Below are 21486 nucleotides of genomic sequence, written 5' to 3' on the forward strand. Positions count from 1 at the left end.
CGGGGCTTGGGAAGACCGACTATAATTCCCAACATGCCCTGCAACGTACGTCACGGGGCGTACCAGCACGCCACATCTCGCGGATGGTTAATGGGGCGGGAAGCAGAAGTCTCTATTTCGGTAAATTCTGTTGACTGCGTCATTCGTTTCCCGCAGACACTCTTAACGTCTTTCTTGGTGCGGATTCGAACCCTCCACGTATCCTTCCGTAGGGTTAGTTCTTGGAATGGACTCTTCCGTAGCTGGGGTAACGCGCCACAATAAACCCTGAGGCGAGCGGAGCGTGCGGAGCAGCCTCGTAGCGACGTCCAGGGCGGGAAGCGCTCTTGCGGGGCTGGCTCCTGACCTTCTCAGAGGTGACTTGGTCCTCGCAGACGTCAGGTGTTGTCCTTTAGATACCTACATACTCTGAACCTCCGTTTCCCTAATGGGACATCATTTTCCTCATCACCTCAGCCAGTTTTCTGCCCCTCCTTCACAGCCCATCCTCCTCCCCACCCGCACCCCCACCCCCACCCCCGGCTCTTTATCCCTACCTTTCGAAGGGAACTTGCACTGTTCCACTGTGTTATATTTAATTATGTCTTGTTTACTAGAGTGTAAGCTCCCTACGGGCAGGACCTATGCCTTTTAAAATCTCAGTTTTCCTAACTTCTACCAGCGAACCCTACTCAGAGGAGGGGTTTGCAAAACGTTAAATAAATGAATGAGTGGTTCTGTAAATGCTGCTCAAGAAGAGTTAAGTAGTGGAAAAATTCAAGGCAATAACTCCTTTCCTGGTCTCCCCCTCTTCTTATCTCCCCCTCCTTTTCGTTCCCTTTCCTTTCTTCCCTCTGTGGATCACTTTGTCGTGTGCCAAACACTGGTAAGGAAGTACCAGACTAACACCACGGTTCCTGCCTTCCCGGAGTCCCCAGTTTAGTGGGGGAAAACAGCTGTTAATTAAAGGATCCCTACACGGTGAATGTAAAATAGCCCACTAGATAACCATGATGAGGGCTTGGAAAGAGAAATGCATGGCGCTATGTTAGAAGTGAGGAATGAGCTAAACAGTCAGAAGGATCGGTATTAATTGGGCAACAAAAGGGGTCAGGGCAGTGAAATACCTGCCTAAAGTGAAACAGCATGTGTTAGGGTCCTGTGGTTGGAGAGAGCTGGACTTGAGAACTGAAAGAAGACAATTAGAGCTCGGGTGCCAGGGAGGGGGCCTTCCACTGGTGACAAATGAGGGTGATAGTGGCCTTGTGAGCCATTTAAAGGATTTGAGCCCCCTGTAGCAGCACAAGAAGCCTTTGAGGTTGGGCAGTGAAGATGGAGCTTTGAAATATGAAACAAATCGAATCAGCACACTCCAGCTAACTGACTTTTAGTTTTAAAGCATACCTGATCAGAGGAAGAGGTGGGATGTGGGGGAGGGAAGGATGAGCCACAGTTTCAAATAGGCAATCCTGTTTAGTGTCGCTGAAACAGCTTGCTCTAAATTCAAGGCAAAAGTTTCTTACCTTGGATTAAAAGCTGGGAAGCATAAGCCAATGTTTGTTTTGTTCACTAATGTATGTCCAGTGCCTAGATCTAGTTGGTGCTTCAAAAATATTACAGTGAAATGGAAGCCAGTATTCTTAGCTCTTTGGTCTTACTTTTTAGAATATGTCTAATTAAAAAAAAATCCAAATAAGTAGTTGCATATTTAGAGTGATATTTCAAAAGAAAACTCATAGTTGTAGTATCTGAATTCATTGTGGATTTTTGTTTTGCTGTTCTTTGTTTTTATCTTGCCTAGACAGTTGTCCTCTCTTCCCAACCCCTTTGTGAACTAATTTCACCAGGTGGCACATTTCTTATATACAGTTAAACTTGAAAGAATTCAAGAACTATAGGGTAATACCTGTGTGTGTGGTGCATTCTGAAAAAGTAAGTTATAATTTTTAATACAAGGGACAATGCAATATGTTTACATAAAATGATTTAAACTGAAAATGACTGCCTTACGTAATTAAGATCTTTGAACTTCTCAAAAGAAGGATGTTGTTTACACAGTATTTATACCACACTGTACAGTAATAATTTTATTATCTACGACAGATGAATGGCAGTGCAACAGATATACATTTCTTTGTAATTTGTGGATACTTCACCTGGACAGTCAAGGGGAGGGTTTGTGGTGATAATTTTGAATCCCCATTATTCCCCCTCAGCCCCACAAAGTAGATTCTTTCCCCACATGGTTTGAGACTGTTGTTTTATGATGTAACGATATGCATGTTAACTCTCAGACTGCAAGTAACTTGGACTGAAATTTAGTAATCACCTTTTCCCTAAACTTTTGCCCTGTATTTTTCAGTGTAGAGTAGGATTTTGCTATAGAAGAAGTAGCCCTCAGCGACCCATTGAAGTTACCTATATAGAGCACACCACCACAAGAAGCAGCCATGCCTGTGGAAGGAGGGAAAACAGATATGGAGAGGATTGGGCTCTTCAGTGAGATGGGATATGTTACTGTTGGTGATAAATATGTGCCACAATTTAATCGTAAGTATATTTGGGTTCCTTTACAGCCTAAGAGTGATGTTTTCTGTATAAAATTTTGGCTTTAACGTTTGTTAAATGATATTTTTTAATGGTCTATATTTTATGGTCTTAATTTTATAAGAGCAGGAAGCTCATTTTATTGGGCTACGCTACCTTCATATATTCTCCTCATAGGTAATTTTATTTCTTTCCAAGGTGCATGGCAGTTTTCTCCCAGAATATTTTGTTTTTAGCTTTTTTTGTTCCCTTAGATGGGACACTCTGCTATGTAGACAGCATTAACATTTGCATCTGAAAAGGCCATCCATGATCACTTTCTTGAAAAATGAAATGCTAAATGAATAGCTGAGGGATTTTTAGAAGAGTCATAAATAAAACAATAAGAAAGAATACACTGATATGAAACATCTCCAAGATACACTATTCTGTACCTTGCCTTTTTATTTAATAATGTATGTGGTATGCTAAACATTGAAAATGGAAAAGGATAAATATGAAAATATTTACTGGAACATGCCTAAACATTCTCTGGAAAACAAAATTACTATCATGGGTGCCTGTGGGAAAGGAACTGGGTGACGGAATGTGGAAGGAAAATTTATTGTAAAAATATTTATACTATTGAATTTGGAACCATGTGAATATATTATCATTTCAAAAACCTAAGTTAAAGAAAAATCAGTGATACAAATTCACATTTAGATAACCAATTGAATTAATGGTTATTTGCACTTCAAAAAATTCTTTCACATTATGGAAGGACTTTACAAGTTGAGTTCTCCTAGATGCAAATTACAAAAGAAGTTTTAAATATTCATAAAACCAGCCTTTTAAAAATTATTGGGCTACTAGTACTTCACTGTATACCACAATTTATTTATCTGTTCCCCTGTTGATGGACATTTGAGTTGTTTGTGGTTTTTTTTGTTTTTTTTGCGGTACGCAGGCCTCTCACTGTTGTGGCCTCTCCCGTTGCGGAGCACAGGCTCCGGACGCGCAGGCTCAGTGGTCATGGCTCACGGGCCCAGCCGCTCCGCGGCATGTGGGATCCTCCCGGGCTGGGGCACGAACCCGCATCCCCTGCATCGGCAGGCAGACTCAACCACTGCGCCACCAAGGAAGCCCTGTTTGTGGTTTTTGATTGTTATGAATAAAGCTGCTGTGAACATTCTTGTTTACATCTTTTAGTGGATATAGGCACTCATGTGTCTAGAGTATATACCCAGGAGGGGAATTGTTTCAGTTTGAGTATGAAATACCCTTTCCCTCCAACCTAAAAATACACACTGACACACACACACACACACACACACACACACACACACACACGCTTATTGACATCTGACACAAATAGTTTCCTAGCATATTCTTACACAGTGTTCCGTAGTGTATAGATGGGGAAGCATTGGATTCAGTGACCTAAGGTGTCTTCCAGCTCTCAGATTCAGAGTTTAACAGGACCTCAATCTAATTATTAAAATGTTTTAATGGAAGCCTCTTAGTTCTTATTGTCAGTATAGCCTTTGACACAGACCTTTCAGTAAATGTTTTGAAATAGTGTTTAAGAGCTCAAAACTCACTGGTCCAAATCACATTTTGAAACTTTTCAGTCATTTTTCATGTCCTTTAATTACTAGTGAGCTCAAAATTGTGATATTCCTAATTTATTTTTAAAGGACCGTTTAATGAAGCTGCAAGCAAAAATAGACAGATGCTACCTGGAGGATCCAAAGAGATGTCAAATCTCCAGGCAGGTTATTTTGATCCCCATTTTGTAAGGATTTTTGAAGGTGAAGGCTACGTAAACCTGAATCAAGTGAGGAGACGGCATATGATGGAAGAAGCCAAAAAAAATCTAGGCAAAGCGTTCCTTCCTAGTGATGGAGATAAGAAGCCGTAAGTATTTGGGGAAAAGTCTTAAATATTGATATATCTCCTGCATATCTCTCTCTCCTCCATCCTAAATTAAGTTTTGGTTTTTCCGTAGGACTTACTTATGTATGATTCATTTTTTAAAATATGATTCTTAGGTTAAGTTTGTCTTAGATGAAGACAATTATATTGGATGATTTAGGTTGACAGGTAATTTTGATTAAGTAGATTCTCATTATCACATTAAATTTTTGGTTATCTCTGTCACTATTCTCTATCAGTTTATACTAATGAAGTCAACTAAATAATGAAAATAAGTTTAGTTGAAAACCTTGCAATAGTCAGATTAGGAAGAAAATTGCCTTGGGTCATCATGTCTGTGCCCTTGACTATTTTATCTGCTTTTTAAAACTTTAAGAAAAGTGTAAATACAAAATGTGAAATTAGGAGAAATCTTTTTTGGATAAAGAGGATAATTTATCAAAGATACGTTATTTAAAAATCATGCATGAAAATACATGTATGGGGTTTAACAATATTTAAGTTGTGAAAATTGTCAACGTGAGATTCTTTTTTTCTTTAACCTTTAAATACTTAAGATCATGTAGTCTATGTGATATCATATAATATAGCTGAGCTTTATAATATGATGTTAATTCACACTCAATAACGTTGACTCTCAATCTAGAGTTTATGACAGACGAGGATTGGTTGAAAAATAATTTGGGGCTTATTTATGGTTTTGAGATTAGTAAAGCTGCGGTCTTCAAAGTTAAATTATTACGTTTTTGTTAAGAGTGGAGAATGTCTTCTGTTATTATAGTTTATCTTTTTCCACCTTTTCACACTTTTGAGAGGTTTGAATTATTTATTTTTAAACTTACTTTATTTATTTATTTTTGGCTGTGTTAGGTCTTTGTTGCTGCGCACAGGCTTTCTCTAGTTGTGGTGAGAGGGGGCTAGTCTTCACTGCGGTGCGCGGGCTTCTCATTGCGGTGGCTTCTCATTGTGGAGCGCGTGCTCTAGGCGTGTGGGCTTCAGTAGTTGTGGCACGTGGGCTCAGTAGTTGTGGCATGTGAGCTTCAGTAGTTGTGGCACGTGGGCTTCAGTAGTTGTGGCTCGCGGGCTCTAGAGCGCAGGCTCAGTAGCTGTGGTGCACAGGCTTAGTTGCTCTGTGTCATGTGGGATCTTTCCGGACCAGGGCTTGAACCTGTGTCCCCTGCATTGGCAGGAGGATTCTTAACCACTGCGCCAGGAGGGAAGCCCCTATTTATTTTTATTATTACTACTTTTTCTTGGGTTTCTTTGTTTTCTTCTTAGATATAAATTCAGATGTGCATTTTTTGGGTCACTACTTCTTTTTCATGTAATATATGTATTTTATCCTTTAAATAACTGTTTTGTATTTTTTAGCCTCTCCCACCCTCTGGAACTTATATAATATTGTAAATCAACTATACTTAAATAAAAAATAAATAATTTAAAAAAAACAAAGATTCTGTTTGTTGTTATAGTTAACTGAATTAATGTAAACTCTTCTACTTCTAACTTCCTAGAGATTATCAAGTTTTGTTTATGTAGAGCATTTAAAATAGGCATAAAAATTAAAAATATTATCTCAAAATCTGTGACTTTGAAAAATAGGGCAAATTAGATTACAAAATAAGAAAAAAAATTTTTTTCTTACCAAAGTTAGGCAAGTCAGTTCCACTGCATATATTTTGCTCCCCTTTTAATAATATTTTATAAATTATGGTAAAATATGTATAACACAAAATTTGCTATTTTAACTTGCTCCTTTTTGTTCTTGTGGTTAAACTGTATTTAAGATGTGGATTAGGAAGTTACTATGGAACAATAGGTAGACCAGTCCCATTTTTCAGTGCACAATCAAAACCCAAAGAAAAATATGAGCCACCTGGAAAGAATTTGTACACAAACCCAGGAAAGAAAGGAACTGGATATGGGTAAGATTTTTTTAATACTTTTGCATCATTTGTTTTGAATTAAAAAGAATTTAATTTCTGAACCCTGAAGTCATCATCATTATTGTTTTCCTTCTTTAGCTATGCAAATGTTACCATAGGTAAACAGTTTTCCCACTCTGCTGATTTCTATGATGCAGCAAAACTAAATGACAAGGTAAAAGAATCTATTTTAACTTTTTCCAACCTTTCTCTTATTTAGTTGACTTAGAGAATTCACTTGTGATCTAATTAGGGTTTGTTTCATTTTATCTATTTGTATTACTTGGGCAATGGCAGATTGATGTTTATGAATTGTGATAATTTTACCTTTCTGATATTAGATTCCCAGAATGAGCTTTAACCCCTGCTATAGTTTACCACGTCTATCCTGTATCTCTCCAAACCAGCTGTGAGACTTCTGTTAAGTTGGCCTGATCAACTATGCTCTATTTTGGTTAGAAGAGTCCTAAAAGTATCCTGGTCCTTAGCCGTGTTCCCACCACACCCTAATATATTGTGCCTAAAAAAGTAGTGGTAGTGGGCTTCCCTGGTGGCGCAGTGGTTGAGAATCTGCCTGCTAATGCAGGGGACATGGGTTCGAGCCCTGGTCTGGGAGGATCCCACATGCCGCGGAGCAACTAGGCCTGTGAGCGACAACTACTGAGCCTGCGCGTCTGGAGCCTGTGCTCCGCAACAAGAGAGGCCGCGACGGTGAGAGGCCTGCGCACCGCGTTGAAGAGTGGCCCCCGCTTGCCACAACTAGAGAAAGCCCTCGCACAGAAACGAAGACCCAGCACAGCCAAAAAATAAATTAATTAATTTAAAAAAATATCCTTACAATGGAGATATTATTAAAAAAAAAAAGTAGTGGTAGTACTTTTGGGCTGATCAGGCCATTATGGTGAATGAATGGGATGGAGGAGTGATGGGGAGAAGGGAGGAAGTGGAGAGTAGAGAATGAAAACCTACAGAAGAGAAAGTGAAAGGACGGGAGAAAACGACTCACTTTATTACATGGCAGAAATAAAAACTGAGATGTACTGGCATAAGCCTCTTACACTCACTTTCTACAATATTTGACTTACAGTGAAGCATATTCACATTTGTGGATACTTTTCTCTCTTTAGAGTTTTTACTTTTAGAACTTATTATTTATAAGTCAGAAATTTTATGTCCCTGGATTTCCTAAAATAATATTGTAATATAAAAATGTTGTAATGTAGAAAGTAAGTATTCCTTATTTTTAGAAGTAAAAGCTGACATTCTTTTGAAGACCTATCATATGCCAGGTACTTTGAACCCATAATCTCATTTAATCTTTAGAAGAGCATTAAGGGTGGGGGGAATAGTATCATCATTATTTACACTTAAAGAAAATGTGACACTAAAAAAGTAATTTTCCCAGTGTCCCTGAGAAATGCTAAAAAGCAGGAAGGAGTTAGGGTTTGAACTAGAGACTGACTTTTTTTTACTGCCTTATATCACCCAGATGGTTGATATAGATTTGTTCAAGTGATAAATAAATCTCTATACATCAAATAAATTTATATCCAAAATGAACAATCATAGCTGTGCTTGTTCACAAGTAAGCATATCTTTTGTATCATAAAAATAGAACATAACAAAGGAATGTTTCAAAAAAGTGAACCCAGCGGTATATATTAAAAAATCTACATATTTATATTAAAATTTAAAGGTATATTAACTCTACATTACTTCCAGTTTGAGTAATTTTTGCTATATAATTTCAAACTCTTTAATTTACAGAAAGAGAATGAAGAACACCATCGTTTACTTAAAGGGACACCTTTCAAATTAAATCTTTACCCAAGGGAATATTTTGATACCAATCCTTATTTGTTTGAGAAACCTTTACCACCAATTAAAAAAACAGAGAAGAAAGAAGCACTTGCACACCCTTTTAAGCCCTCTTCTCCTGGTAAAAAGGTAAGTTAAAAATTTTAGAATGAAAAAATATTAAGCATTATAAAGAAACGTTGCCTCTTGCTGTCATTTTATTACCCATGTAAATAATAAACTTGTTTATAATCATGCCATGAATCATGAAACTCGTTTTTATGAAATTATGAAAAGTCATAAAACTGGATAGCATAGGGCTTCCCGGGTGGCGCAGTGGTTGAGAGTCCACCTGCTGACGCAGGGGACACGGGTTCGTGCCCCGGTCCGGGAGGATCCCACATGCCGCAGAGCGGCTGGGTCCGTGAGCCATGGCCGCTGAGCCTGTGTGTCCAGTGCCTGTGCTCCGTAGCATAGGAAATAATGAAGCTCTTATAATGAAATAATTATTAACCATTTCAAAAGTATTTTACTTTACAATGAATTTTCTAAGTGCCTCTCTAGATTTAGGCATAGTTTTTCTCAAAAGCATAAAAAGTCAGATCATCTTTAGTTTTTGAAGTGGTGATTAAAATGAACTGTCTCCCTTCTGCTGAGGTTTACAACAAGTGTGAATAGAAATGAAAATGCTTCTAACAGTAAACCTTAGTTTATGCTTTTGTTTACCTTCTGTGAATTGCTTGTTAATTTTCCTTGCGAATGTTCTATTAGGACATTTGTCGTTTTGATACTGATTTGTAAGATCTTTTCATATATTAAGGATATTGTTTTATCATTTGTGTTGAAAATAATTTTTCTAGTCTGGTGAATCTTTGACTTTGGTTATATTATTTTGTGCTATTCAGAAATTTAATAATTTGATGTAGTCAAATTTATCAGTCCTTTGTGCTGAGTTTATGTCATTCTCAGAATGACTTTCCTTCCCAGCAGTATTAGAAAAATATGCATTCCTGATTTCTTTTACTGAAATGTATTTTGATGTAAAGAGCAAGGTAATGATCCAGCTTTTACCTTTTTCAAAATTCAGTTTTAAGGGCAGAAGGAAGCTTTGTGGGGAGGACACGTTCTGTGCCTTGACTGTTGTTGTGGTTTCAAGCGTGTATACATCTGTCAAAGCTCATAGAATTGTAAACTTAAAATGGGTGCAGTTTATTATACTTAAATTAGATTTATGTAAAACTGATTTTGAAAAAATTCAGTTGTTCCTGATCTCACCGATAGGATAATTAGCACCCCTGCTTTGAAATGCCACCCTTATCAAATCAAAATTCCCAGTTTTTAGGTATTTTTTTTCTGAATTTTCATGTAATTTGATTGATGTTTATTTCTACCAGTACCAAACTACTTTTAATTATTTTTGCATTTTAATATTGGGTGGGTCTAGTCTCTTCTTACTCTTTAAAAAAGTTGTATGGCTGTTTTCCAATATTTATTATTTAGAACTTTGGAATTATTTTGTAAAGTGCTGTGGAAAAAAAGACCTTTGGTATTTTGCTCTAAAATTAAATCTTTAGATTTTTGCTTGTATTAGCATATTTATATTTTGAATCTTCTGATCTAGAATTAAGATACTTACAAAAACCTTTGTCTTGTAGGTTTTAATATTTTACTTCACGTAGATTTATCTATCTTATATTTATTCCTACTTATTTTAAGGTCCTGGTCAATGCTTTTTTCTCCCATCAATCCTCTTATATTATTTGTTCTTATTAAAACATCTGATTTTTTAAAATAACTGGCCACTTAATTAAAGTTTCTTATGTTCTAATGGGTATTCTGTTGATTCTCTTTGGATCTTTAGATATATGATTATATATCTGCAAATAATTTTGGTCCTTCGTTTCTAATATTTATATCTCTTATGTCATGCTCATTCCAATATTTGGATATGTAATGGAGATCGTGGGAATTCCTCCAGTGTTCATTTTTATAGATGCCAAAAATAAGAATAAATCAAGAATGTATGTAGAATTATACTGAATGTTTTGGTGTAATCTGTTTAGACCATCTTTTTTTTCTCCATTGACTTGTTATGAGTAACAGTAATAGATTTCTTGGAATGATGCCCACTTGACTGTGTTGTATTAATCTTTAAGTGTAACACTGTGTTTTATTTTGTTAATATTAAGTATTTTCACATCAAAAATTTTAAGGGTTGTGACTGTCTGTACTTTTATTTTTATATGCCTTGTTCTATTTTGGTATAAGTAGATGCTAGCATCTTAAAACAATCGGGAGATTTCCTTCTTTTTCTATGTTCTGTGAGAGTTTAATAGCACCAGAAATATCTGTTCCTTGAAAGCTTGAAAGAATTCTCATAGGAAATGTTCTGGGCTTAATTTCTTGCATGATGCCCATCTGTTTTCCATAGGTGGTCTCTCTCTTTTTGAGTCACTTTTGACAATATTTTCTTTGAAAATCATTCATTTCATTCAGATTTTCAAATTTATTAACATAGAGGTGTACAAAAATACTATCTTACAGTTTTTGATATTCCATATATGTACAGGTTTCTTCCACCCATTTCTCAATCTTAATTATAATATAGACTTACCTATTTATTTTTTAAGTATCATCTAGTGTGTTGGTTTATTTACCATATATATTTTTACATTTTCAATTCATCTGTTTTGCTTTTACATTAATTAATTAATTAATTTTATTTTCTTAAGATTCCTTATTATTTGTTGCTCTTAAAAATAATCCATGTGTCTCTATCTGGAAAACTTGAAAAATTACAACCATATCTTTCAAACGAATCAAGTTTTCATGTATATCTGACTTAGACACTGTAAGAGAAAGGATGCCTAATTAAATGGGTTATTGTGATTGTATAGAGTTTTCTTGGTGACCATATATAATATAATGATAAAAATCCTGTTAGTAAGTCAGTTTAAAAGGTCAAAGCAAATGTTTGTTTGTTTTGTGTATAGCTCAAAAAATATTTTGATTGACTTCTCTTAATAGATTACAAGAAAAGTACAGTATATGGTACAGTATCCATGGGGAATTGGTTTCAGGACTCCCCCCGCCACTCTCAGGATACCAAAATTTGAGGATGCTCAGGTCCCTTATATAAAATGGCATAGTATTTGCATGTAACCTTTGTACATCCTCCTGTATATTTTAAATCATCTTTAGATCACTTATAATATCTAATACAATGTAAATGCTATGTAAAGCACATGTCAAGTTCAAGTTTTTCTCTTTGGAACTTTCTGGAGTTCTTTTTCTTTAAATATTTTCGATCTGAGGTTGGTTGAATCTGAGGGTGCAGAACTTGTGGATACGGAGGACTGACTGTGGATTACATTTTCCTCTCTCTTTTTCTATGTGCTCTTCCTTTATTTTTATCAAAAAAAAAGTTTTTATTTCTAGTATCTTCCCCATCATTTACTGACATTTAGTGAACTCATGTCGTGCCAGGCTCCCTGTTGGACAAACCTTACCCTTGGCCTCTTCTGGTTCTGAGGCCTAACTCCTTTCTCTATCAGAATACATGTGACCTAGGTCTCATTCCCTCAGTAATGGGCTCACCTCCTATGTAGATGATAGCCTGATCTGATAAATTCTCACTAAAATATTAACTGTTGGCAACAGTTTAGAATATTACCTTCTTATAAATATTTGCATTTTAATAGAGAACTTTTGGAATTACAGTGTCTTAACCCCATAGAATTGGTGGTAGGGAGACGCTTTGGTGATATTTGAATTAAACAGTATAGACAATTTTCTTTAAATGTAAAACCAAACTCCATGTACAGTACACAAATATGTATGAACTTCTTCAAATCTAATTTTGTTAGAAGCATTTTTACAAAACCACATTAAATTGTCTCATTTTTATTTGTAGGCTGGTGGAATGAAGGCAGGAACATTTGATTCTTACCCTTCACATTCTGCTGACCCTTACGGGGTTAAATTGACAAGCCATATTTCCAGCAAAGGTGCTAAGGTTTTCCATCCACCAGGTGGACCAAAAAGCAGACCAACTGAAAGTATAATGACTTTGAATGTCAAAAGGTAGTAATGTTACATTTAGCCCATAAACCAGACAAATTATTTTCAGCTTTTAGATTTCTTCAAAATAATATCTTTTATTTATACATACTTTAAAAAATGACAAATTTGGGTGACTTTAGAAATCTCAGCTTCTTTCTTATACCTGCCCTCCCCCGTAGAAGTTCTTTCCCATCTTCTGAAATTCCCAATTCAAAAAGCTTAATTTATCTGTACCAAACTACTCTGTTCATAACTTTTAAAGCAAATCTATATAGCACCTTATTTCGAGTCATTTGAGACTTTAGATATATAGAGTTCAGTTAGCAGTACATGTTAACATTGTCTGTTTCTCAGTCTTTTGACCCTTGTTAAATTATTATCTCTCTGTGGGCCCCAGGCTCTCAGTAATTGTGTAGAATCCTAATGACACTTATTCTGTTCTTAACTTTCAAATAGCCTATGAAAGCAGGAAATATTCCGATTAATTAAAAATGCTTCGAGGAAAAGTATATATATATTATTAATGTATCATGGAACTTCAATTTTACCTAGATTTTGAGCACTCTCAAAACTGAAAAGAAGTTCTTACAAGTTCAGAGTGTAATTTAGAATGGAACAATCCATCATTCTTTTGGTGTGTGTGCAAGATCATAAATAACTGAAGAATTCATTTGATTACCTTTCCACCTATTCATTGGAAAACTTTTAATGCCAATTTAACTAACTTACATATTTCTAACTTCAGTGTAATCATACAATGGATTAGGTAAAGGACATCAAATTCACATTCTTTCCTTTTGTAAAAACAGTAGTACATCTTGATCACTTGCGGACAGTGATTGTAATACCAACATGATTATTATATCACAAAAGACCTGCCCTTCATTATTTATGTAATTTGACTGTTGTCTGTAGGAATAATATTCTTTGCAGGCTAGTTGGTAGACAGTCGGTCTGGGAAACAAAGGTATGAAGCCTTTTTTCCATGTGTTTGGACCTTTATCCTTTGGCAAGTTACCTATCAGTACTCTGGCCAACTTTAGTTATACAATAGAACTGACAGTAAGATTGGAATTTTCCTCACAACACTGACCCTCAAATAGATGGAATTTTTTTGGTGCAGGGTGGTTTCAGGTTTTCTGGCTATCCAGAGGACAGATCCAAGAAAGCTCTATGATGCCCTAGCATATATGTTTAGAGCAGAGTAAAGAAAAAAGTCGCTGATTGTTCTTTTGGAAAATCAGCAGTTTATCTTTTGTTGAGTAATTTTGAGTTTATTCAATCCCTCTTTTTTTTACATGATCACAAATATTATCCTAAATCAAGTTTTAGCTTCTTTTATCCTAATTTAAAAACTAATAAACCTTTGGGCAATAGCATTTAAAATTGGTATCATAAACCAGTTATTCCCTCTTAAATTACATTTTAAAAGTATATCTGACATATAAAGTGAAGCTTTTTATTTGGTGAGAAAATTTGGGTTTGGATTGGTAATTTTTATTGCAAAATGTTTTTACAAGAATAAACAGATGTATTACCTGCACCTATAAAATTAAATGTGCATTTATTTTTCAATTTTAGGGCACTAAATATGAAGAACTACAAGACTGCTTCAGTACAGTCCTATTAGCATCTGGAAGACAAGTAGCCTTATAAGTCCTGACTACCAAAAATTCATTATCAAGTGCTCATCACTTGAAAAAATATAAGATATTGTGGAACAAATAGCTCAAGCATTTAAAAGAAATTTAGGGCTGTGACTCTAATACTCTTCCATCTTTTAGTACTATTACATAATAAATAGTATTTGTTAATAATTTAACATGTGCTTGCTGATCTGTGTTTAGATCTGTGTTTCTGAGGAGATGTTTAGGAATGTTTAGAAATGTTATAAAATCTTGAAGTGTAGTCTGTCATTTGAAATATTTTGCTCCTAACGTTAAAAAATTGCAGGGTTGGAGGGTAGGGGTGGAAATGGGGGCTGGAGGGGTAGAACATGCACAGTGAATTCTTAATTTGCTGTTCCTTCTTGGAGGTATTTGAAGGTTGAGTTGATAGTTATCCTAGTGTCATAGCCCGTTAAAGCATTCTTAACATCAAAGAGAAGTATTGATCCAGTCATATTGCATAGATTCATGTATACACACATTATATAGTGAGGCAGATAGCTCAATTTATGTGGTATCGTGCCTTCTATTTGTGGCCTATGTAGAGCATCAGATCAGCCAGTGGCAGCCTCAGGATGAGCAGGGGGAAGGGAGAGTGGGGATGTACTTTAAGTTCAGTGTCTTACAAGAAATGGCCAGGTTTCAAAAGATAGGTGCAGTTGGTCTGTGGTGTCCTCTCACGCTCCTCGGTAGCTGCTTAGAGCTGCCTCTCTCGTACCTGCCTCTCTAGGTCTTACCCTCTCCTTTCTCTTCACTCATCCTACCACTTAAAAAATATTTGTTCTTAAAAGATATGGTTTAAATACATTACTGTAATTCATAGGTCTCTCTCAATAGTCCTCATTCTGTTGGGGCGGGGTGGCGGTGGTATTTAAAAAGAGAAATTTACAGTATCTATTAATATAATGTATTGCGGGAATTATTTTTGATCCGTGTTTTTTTCTTAGTACTTGTCTCTCTGCCATTCTAGACCTGTCAGAGCTGAAAACCAGAATATATAATATATAGGGGTGGCAGTAGTCTCCTTCTGGATCCACTTTTTTTTCAGTGGGGGGAAACCATGTCAATCCAGATCCACATCTGGCTTTTAAAGGGATTGCAGATGGTACAGAGAATTTTTAATGTTGTCAAAAATCTATTTTTATTTCCATGCCTCATAACGGTTTACTTTTTTCTAAAAGAAACTATTTTTTAAAAGATTTTTAAAGAAGACTTAAAAAATTTTCTAAAATATTTAAAAATTTTGTTTCCTATCCAAAGGACAGTATGGAATGAAGATCTTGAAGACATTGTCAGGGGTATAATGAGACTCAATGGAGAATACATTTGTCTTCAGAATAGCAAAGGTTTTGCCAGGTGGACAAAACTGAATAAAAACTCATTTAGTTGCATATTGATAAATGTTACCAAACAAGCCTTATAAGTATATGCATTATTTTGAGGAAGAGGTTTATATATTCAGATTTTATTAAAATCTAAATAATTGCTCATTTTCACCTCTGCCTTTTGTTAGCTATTTATTAATGTGCCTCTCATAACAATGCACACTTCATATAATTAATTCATAGATGCAAATACTCATCTAATGCCTCCTGAAGGGTGTAAGAAGCAGTGTGACAGTTGACAGAGCTTATCTAGAGTTTACATAAATATATTGTGTCAAATAGAGAAACCAGTAATAGGAATAGTGAAGCCTATAGAAAAGTTAAGATTTTTGAAATGATCAGAAATAGAGGAACACACACATACAAATTTGATTTGAGGGGCACAAACTATTTACGATGCCCATTGTTTTCTTACAACTAGTGTCTCTCTCCTTTTAGTTTTGAAAATATAACAATACAGTACAACATTAGGTGGTTTCCTGTGAAACAACCTTTTTCCCCAGAGTCAGATGTGAAGAGTTAACATTAATGGACACTGGTGTCCTGTCTCTTGACAACTCAGGCGTGTAGTTATCTACTGCCCATTAGGATGCCTGTATGACTTGAGTGGTTTTCTGCATCCACCTTCAGAGAATAATGGAAGCAATAACATGCTTGCTTAGTAGTTGTTAATCTCTGTTATGAACCATCCAACCACACCTATTTAAGGCTCAAAGTTGAAACAAAGATTAAGGATGTTAACCTGATCATGGAAGAAATGCTTAACTTTGAGAGAGACTTAGATCAATAAGAAGCTCCAACAGGAAGTGGAGGGAATGTTAAGCAGTAGCATAGTGTATTTTTGGAAACCTTACCCTGCTTCTTCAGAGATTGCTTGCTCCTCTTGTATGTTAATATTGCGGACTGTGTATTAATAATAAGCCAGGCTCAACCTATGACTAGCTGGGTAAATTGGAGCAATTTAATTAAGCTTTAAACCATATCTCCAGCTTACAACATTATCCTGAATCAGAGTTCTATTTATAACTGCCTACAAGACATCTTTTCTCTTTTTAAAATGATCTCCTAGAGAGCTCAAATGTAATGCTTCCAAAATGAAATCTATCATTTTTACCTCTTAAATTAGCTCCTCATTAATTATTCCCTCTAGGTAAATTGTGCTTCCAAATATCATATAACTTAAAACAAATCTTGAAATTATTCAGAAATCATCTCCCTTTACCATCCAATCACTACCTCACTAAGTTAAAAACTCTTTAGTGGATTCCCATTATCCTTAAGATAAAGGCAAAATCTATATCAGGGTTAAAAGGCTCTTCGAGACTTGACTCATTTCTTTTCCTTTATTTCTTGTTACTCTTCTTTGCTCTTTTCATTCTACCTAGGGTAGATTTATTTCACTTTTTATGATGACAGACATGCTGTCCCTTGCCTGGGAGGGATTTATCTACTTTCTATAGCTTGGAATTTTTCCCACCATCCATCATCTTCTTACTTTACTAACTCCAATTTGTAGACTTTCAGATCTCTTCTAAAAATGTTTCTTCCTTAAGTAAGGCCTTCCTGATCTTTGAGATGAGGTTAGGTCCCCTTGTTAAGTATTCAAATAACACCTTCTAACTTCACATTTATAATATTTATTAGCCTGCCATCTTCTGTGATATTATAAGTACTGTAAAACCGTATCTATTTTGTTTATGATTATTAGCACCTAGCATAGCGCTTGACACTTTTTGTAGGCACTCAGTAAATATTTGTTGATTGAATGAATAAATACTATCATGGCCATATTTAATCATATTTCCCCTTCACCTTGAATTATTTGTAATTCCTTGAAAGTGACATGTTGTTTTGAGCTATTATGATGGCTCACATGCTTTTCCTTTCCTGGAATACCCTATGCCTTTCATTGTTTTGCTAACTTCCCAATTATTACTCAAAACTGAGATCAATACATAATAAAAAACCAAAGCTACATAAACAAGATGAGAAGACAACCCTCAGAATGGGAGAAAATATTTGCAAATGAAGCAACTGACAGAGGATTCATCTCCAAAATTTACAAGCAGCTCATGCAGCTCAATATCAAAAAAACAAACAACCCAATCCAAAAATGGACAGAAGACCTAAATAGACATTTCTCCAAAGAAGATATACAGAGTGCCAACAAACACATGAAAGAATGCTCAACATCATTAATCATTAGAGAAATGCAAATCAAAACTACAATGAGATATCATCTCACACTGGTCAGAATGGCCATCACCAAAAAATCTACAAACAATAAATGCTGGAGAGGGTGTGGAGAAAAGGGAACCCTCTTGCACTGTTGGTGGGAATGTAAACTGATACAGCCACTATGGAGAACAGTATGGAGGTTCCTTAAAAAACTAAAAATAGAACTACATACGACCCAGCAATCCCACTACTGGGCATATACCCTGAGAAAACCATAATTCAAAATGTGTCATGTACCAAAATGTTCATTGCAGTTCTAATTACAATAGCCAGGACATGGAAGTAACCTAAGTGTCCATCAACAGATGAATGGATAAAGAAGATGTGGCACATATATACAATGGAATATTACTCAGCCATAAAAAGAAACGAAACTGAGTTATTTGCAGTGAGGTGGATGGACCTAGAGTCTGTCATACAGAGTGAAGTAAGTCAGAAAGAGAAAGACAAATACCATATGCTAACACATATATATGGAATCTAAAAAAAAAAAAATGGTCATGAAGAACCTAGGGGCAAGACGGGAATAAAGACACAGACCTACTAGAGAATGGACTTGAGGATACGAGGAGGGGGAAGGGTAAGCTGGGACAAAGTGAGAGAGTGGCACTGACATATATACACTACCAAACCTAAAATAGATAGCTAGTGGGAAGCAGCCGCATAGCATAGGGAGATCAGCTCGGTGCTTTGTGACCACCTAGAGGGGTGGGATAGGGAGGGTGGGAGGGAGGGAGACGCAAGAGGGAAGAGATATGGGGACATATGTATATGTATAACTGATTCACTTTGTTATAAAGCAGAAAACTAACACACCATTGTAAAGCAATTATACTCCAATAAAGATGTTTAAAAAAAAAAAAAACACCAAAGGTAAAGAATTAATCAGATGGAAAATTTACAGGCTTACACGCTGATGTTAATATTTGAAAGAGATTGAAAATCAAATAATTCAAAGAGAGAAAAACAACCAATTGAGAAGCAGATCTGAAAAACTTAAAATTGGTTTTTTAAAAAGCCCACCTAGAAAAAAAAGAGAGGTGAGAGAGAATACAAACTATCCTCTGAGTAAGGAGTAGATTTAACCACAGATGTAGCAACGGTTAAAACATGTACAATTCCATGTCAAATACATTTGAAAATGAAATGTTACCAGAAGTAATTCAACAAGAACTGAAAACATGAATGGACCAATAAGGGTAGAAAAAATGGAAATAATAGTTAAACTTAGTAGCCAAAAGGTACTGTGTCTAGATTTAAGGAGCTAAATCCTATCAAATCTTCAAAACAGAGAAATCTTTTGTTATTTAAATTGTTTTGATCATAGAAAAATATGAAAGAGTTTTGATTTATTTTATGAGGATAGCATCACTGGACAAGGATAACATAAATAGGAAAATAATATTTCTAACTCATTAAAAAAATCCTAAATCAAATACAAGCCAATGGAATCCACATTTTAAATGAACATAAAATGATTTATTATTCTATGACTGCTAAAATAGCTTGACATGAGTGAATCTATTATTATAATAAAGTTCTTTAATATATTAAAATGAAAAAAATACATGTTCCCCTAATAGATGCTAAAAAGCCATTTGATAAAATTAAATACTCTTTCCACTTAAAACCTGTTAGGATGTGACAATTAGGAAGAACCTTCCTTACTTTCTAAAGGATATCTATCACAATCATAACAGACATTAAGCTTGAGCCATAAACAAGACAAACACTTCCCTGGAAAACATATTAATATAAATATATTAATGCAGGAAGACAGGAAAAAATCCCAAGAGGAAATAAATGTTGAAAAAGACAATATTATTGCTTGCAGGTGATATGTAGTTATTTACCTACAATGTAAAAAGAATCTGTTGAAAGATATTTGAACTAATAAAATTGTACAATAAACATGTATATAATGACCTGCAGTAAAGACAGTTTTCCCCATATGTCCATTAGGAAATGTGAAAAGTATTCTATTTACAATAGGAAAAAAACTATGGAAACTTAGGATTAAAATGAAGGTATAAAAGGAGGCCGGAGCAATAGACCATGTTCCAGGGAGACTAAATATTGTAAACTTGCTGTTTATCTTTAATATATCAATAAATTTAATGCAATTTAATAAAAATCCCTACAGAATAAAAACAATAAAACTTGACTAGCTAATTTAAAATTTTATTTTGAACACAAAACATGAAAATATGTCATGAAAATTTGAAAGAGGATGTTTGTTCTAAGCCAAAATATACTAAAAAGCTATTTATACTATAATCAAAAACACTAATGTATTAGGGGCTTCCAATTAAAACTGGCAGGCAGAACACACATATTTGCTGGCTCTCCTCTGACCCTAATAACACAATAGTAAAATAATGAGTCCAGAAAAATGACTCATAAGGGGATCATCAGAGAATAAGGGGTTTCAAAAAAATTCTGTAGACAAAAGAAGTAAGAATAGAGCCAAAAATGTTTAATTAAAAGTGTGTTTAGGAAAGACTTTTTCAGTCAGTTTCTTTTTTTCCTCCTACCTCCTTCCCATCCTCAGTGCTTTCCCAGTTCAGGCAACCCGGAATTTTACCCCCAGATGAAAAACTAAGCATCTTGCCTCTGAACATTCTAAAGAGCTGCCTAAGGAGAATTGGGACTACAAGAGTAAGGTTCTTGTTCTGGCATTATTACTCCAAAAAGAATAATTCTGGTTCTCTTCTGGTCAATAGCCCTGTACACACATACTCATAGTTACAGGCATCTTCTTTATAGTTGGGTGAGATCTGGTGGAAGAACATACCTACATATACCAGCTACCTAGAAGAGTCAACACTGTGTTCTGTCTGTTCATAGGACTTGATTTTCCAAACTTCCCAAATTTGACTACCCAGAAATGGCTTCTAGCCAAGATAGAGTATCAGGAACCAGATTTACACTTCTTCTGTAGGCAATTAAAAACTGTACAAAACATGCATAACAACTCTTTTTAGATACTGGACACAGACAGTGCAGGATTGTGATCCGTGAGGAAAAGGAAACAATTGAGGTGAGCCCTGCAATTGCTTTTTGTCTGGAGGCACTTTTGGACTGGAGAGGATGGAGGACTTGGAATCTCAAAGTATAGTAGCCTTGCTGAATTGAGACAGAAATTGGAACCCAAGGAATCTAAAGTGGCTCGAATTTGTGGGGTTGAGTTCTAGAGAGGAAAGATCTACACAGGAAAAGAGTTCAGAAATCTGCATAGGGATCCCCTTAACCCTGCTCACATCTAAGACAGGCATGCGTAAGGTTACATTCCATGAGGCAGAACAAAGAACAACACGGACCTGTCATGGTTCCCACAGCTCACAGAAGGCCAGGAACCATTCAAGGCTGGGACATTCTCACCTCTCTGCATTCAGTGGTGGTTCCAGAGGATCTAGAGTAGACGAGAGGCTACTCTACACCCACCCTAATAAAAGTTTAAAAAACAAGCCTCAAAAGCATCAAATTGAAGCAGAAGTAATGTAATGCCTAACACAACCAATTCCAACAATCTGTAAAGGAAACAACAACATTCGGACAATCAACAATGTAAAATTCACAAAAACCCATCTTCCAGATGGATTTTTGGCATACTAGATATGCCAGGAAGCCAGAAAATATGACCCATAACTGGGAGAAAAATCAGTCCATAGAAATAAACCCCCAGACAGTAGAGAAGATGGAATTAGCAAATAAAGACATTAAAATAGCTACTTGAACTATGTTAATGTATTTAAAGGAAAATATGAACATATTAGAAAGAAAGTTATAAACAAGAACCAAATGGAAAATCTAGAGATGAAAAATAAGATAACTGAAATGAAAAACTTCAGTAAGTGGGAATAGTAGAAAATTAGGCATGGCAAAAGAAAAAACTAGTGAACTTGAAGATATAGTAATAGAAAGTATCCAAAGTGAAACACAGAAAAAAGACTGAAAAGCAAATGAAAA

The 21486-nt window shown here is 35.5% G+C and overlaps 1 protein-coding gene across 8 annotated transcripts in view; it reads left to right on the plus strand.

The window, feature by feature from the left end:
* The first annotated feature begins 53 nt into the window (after positions 1–53).
* Positions 54–21486, plus strand: part of CFAP96 (cilia and flagella associated protein 96) — a 27017-nt gene continuing 5584 nt past the window's right edge. Inside the window, exons 1-8 of one of the 8 annotated variants that reach the window (XM_019921614.2) lie at positions 54–120; positions 2342–2529; positions 4206–4425; positions 6231–6368; positions 6468–6543; positions 8136–8315; positions 12079–12248; positions 13809–14720. In XM_019921614.2, coding sequence (XP_019777173.1) covers positions 2430–2529; positions 4206–4425; positions 6231–6368; positions 6468–6543; positions 8136–8315; positions 12079–12248; positions 13809–13857 — 933 coding nt within the window. In that variant the 5' untranslated portion in view covers positions 54–120; positions 2342–2429 and the 3' untranslated portion in view covers positions 13858–14720. Of the gene's footprint in view, positions 382–628; positions 1912–2341; positions 2530–4205; positions 4426–6230; positions 6369–6467; positions 6544–8135; positions 8316–12078; positions 12249–13808; positions 14721–21486 lie in introns of those variants that run through there. The other 7 variants (XM_033848847.2, XM_033848848.2, XM_019921612.3 and 4 more) reach the window with 7 other exon arrangements.

Source organism: Tursiops truncatus, chromosome 21, assembly GCF_011762595.2.
Source record: "Tursiops truncatus isolate mTurTru1 chromosome 21, mTurTru1.mat.Y, whole genome shotgun sequence".
Lineage (NCBI taxonomy): Eukaryota > Metazoa > Chordata > Mammalia > Artiodactyla > Delphinidae > Tursiops > Tursiops truncatus.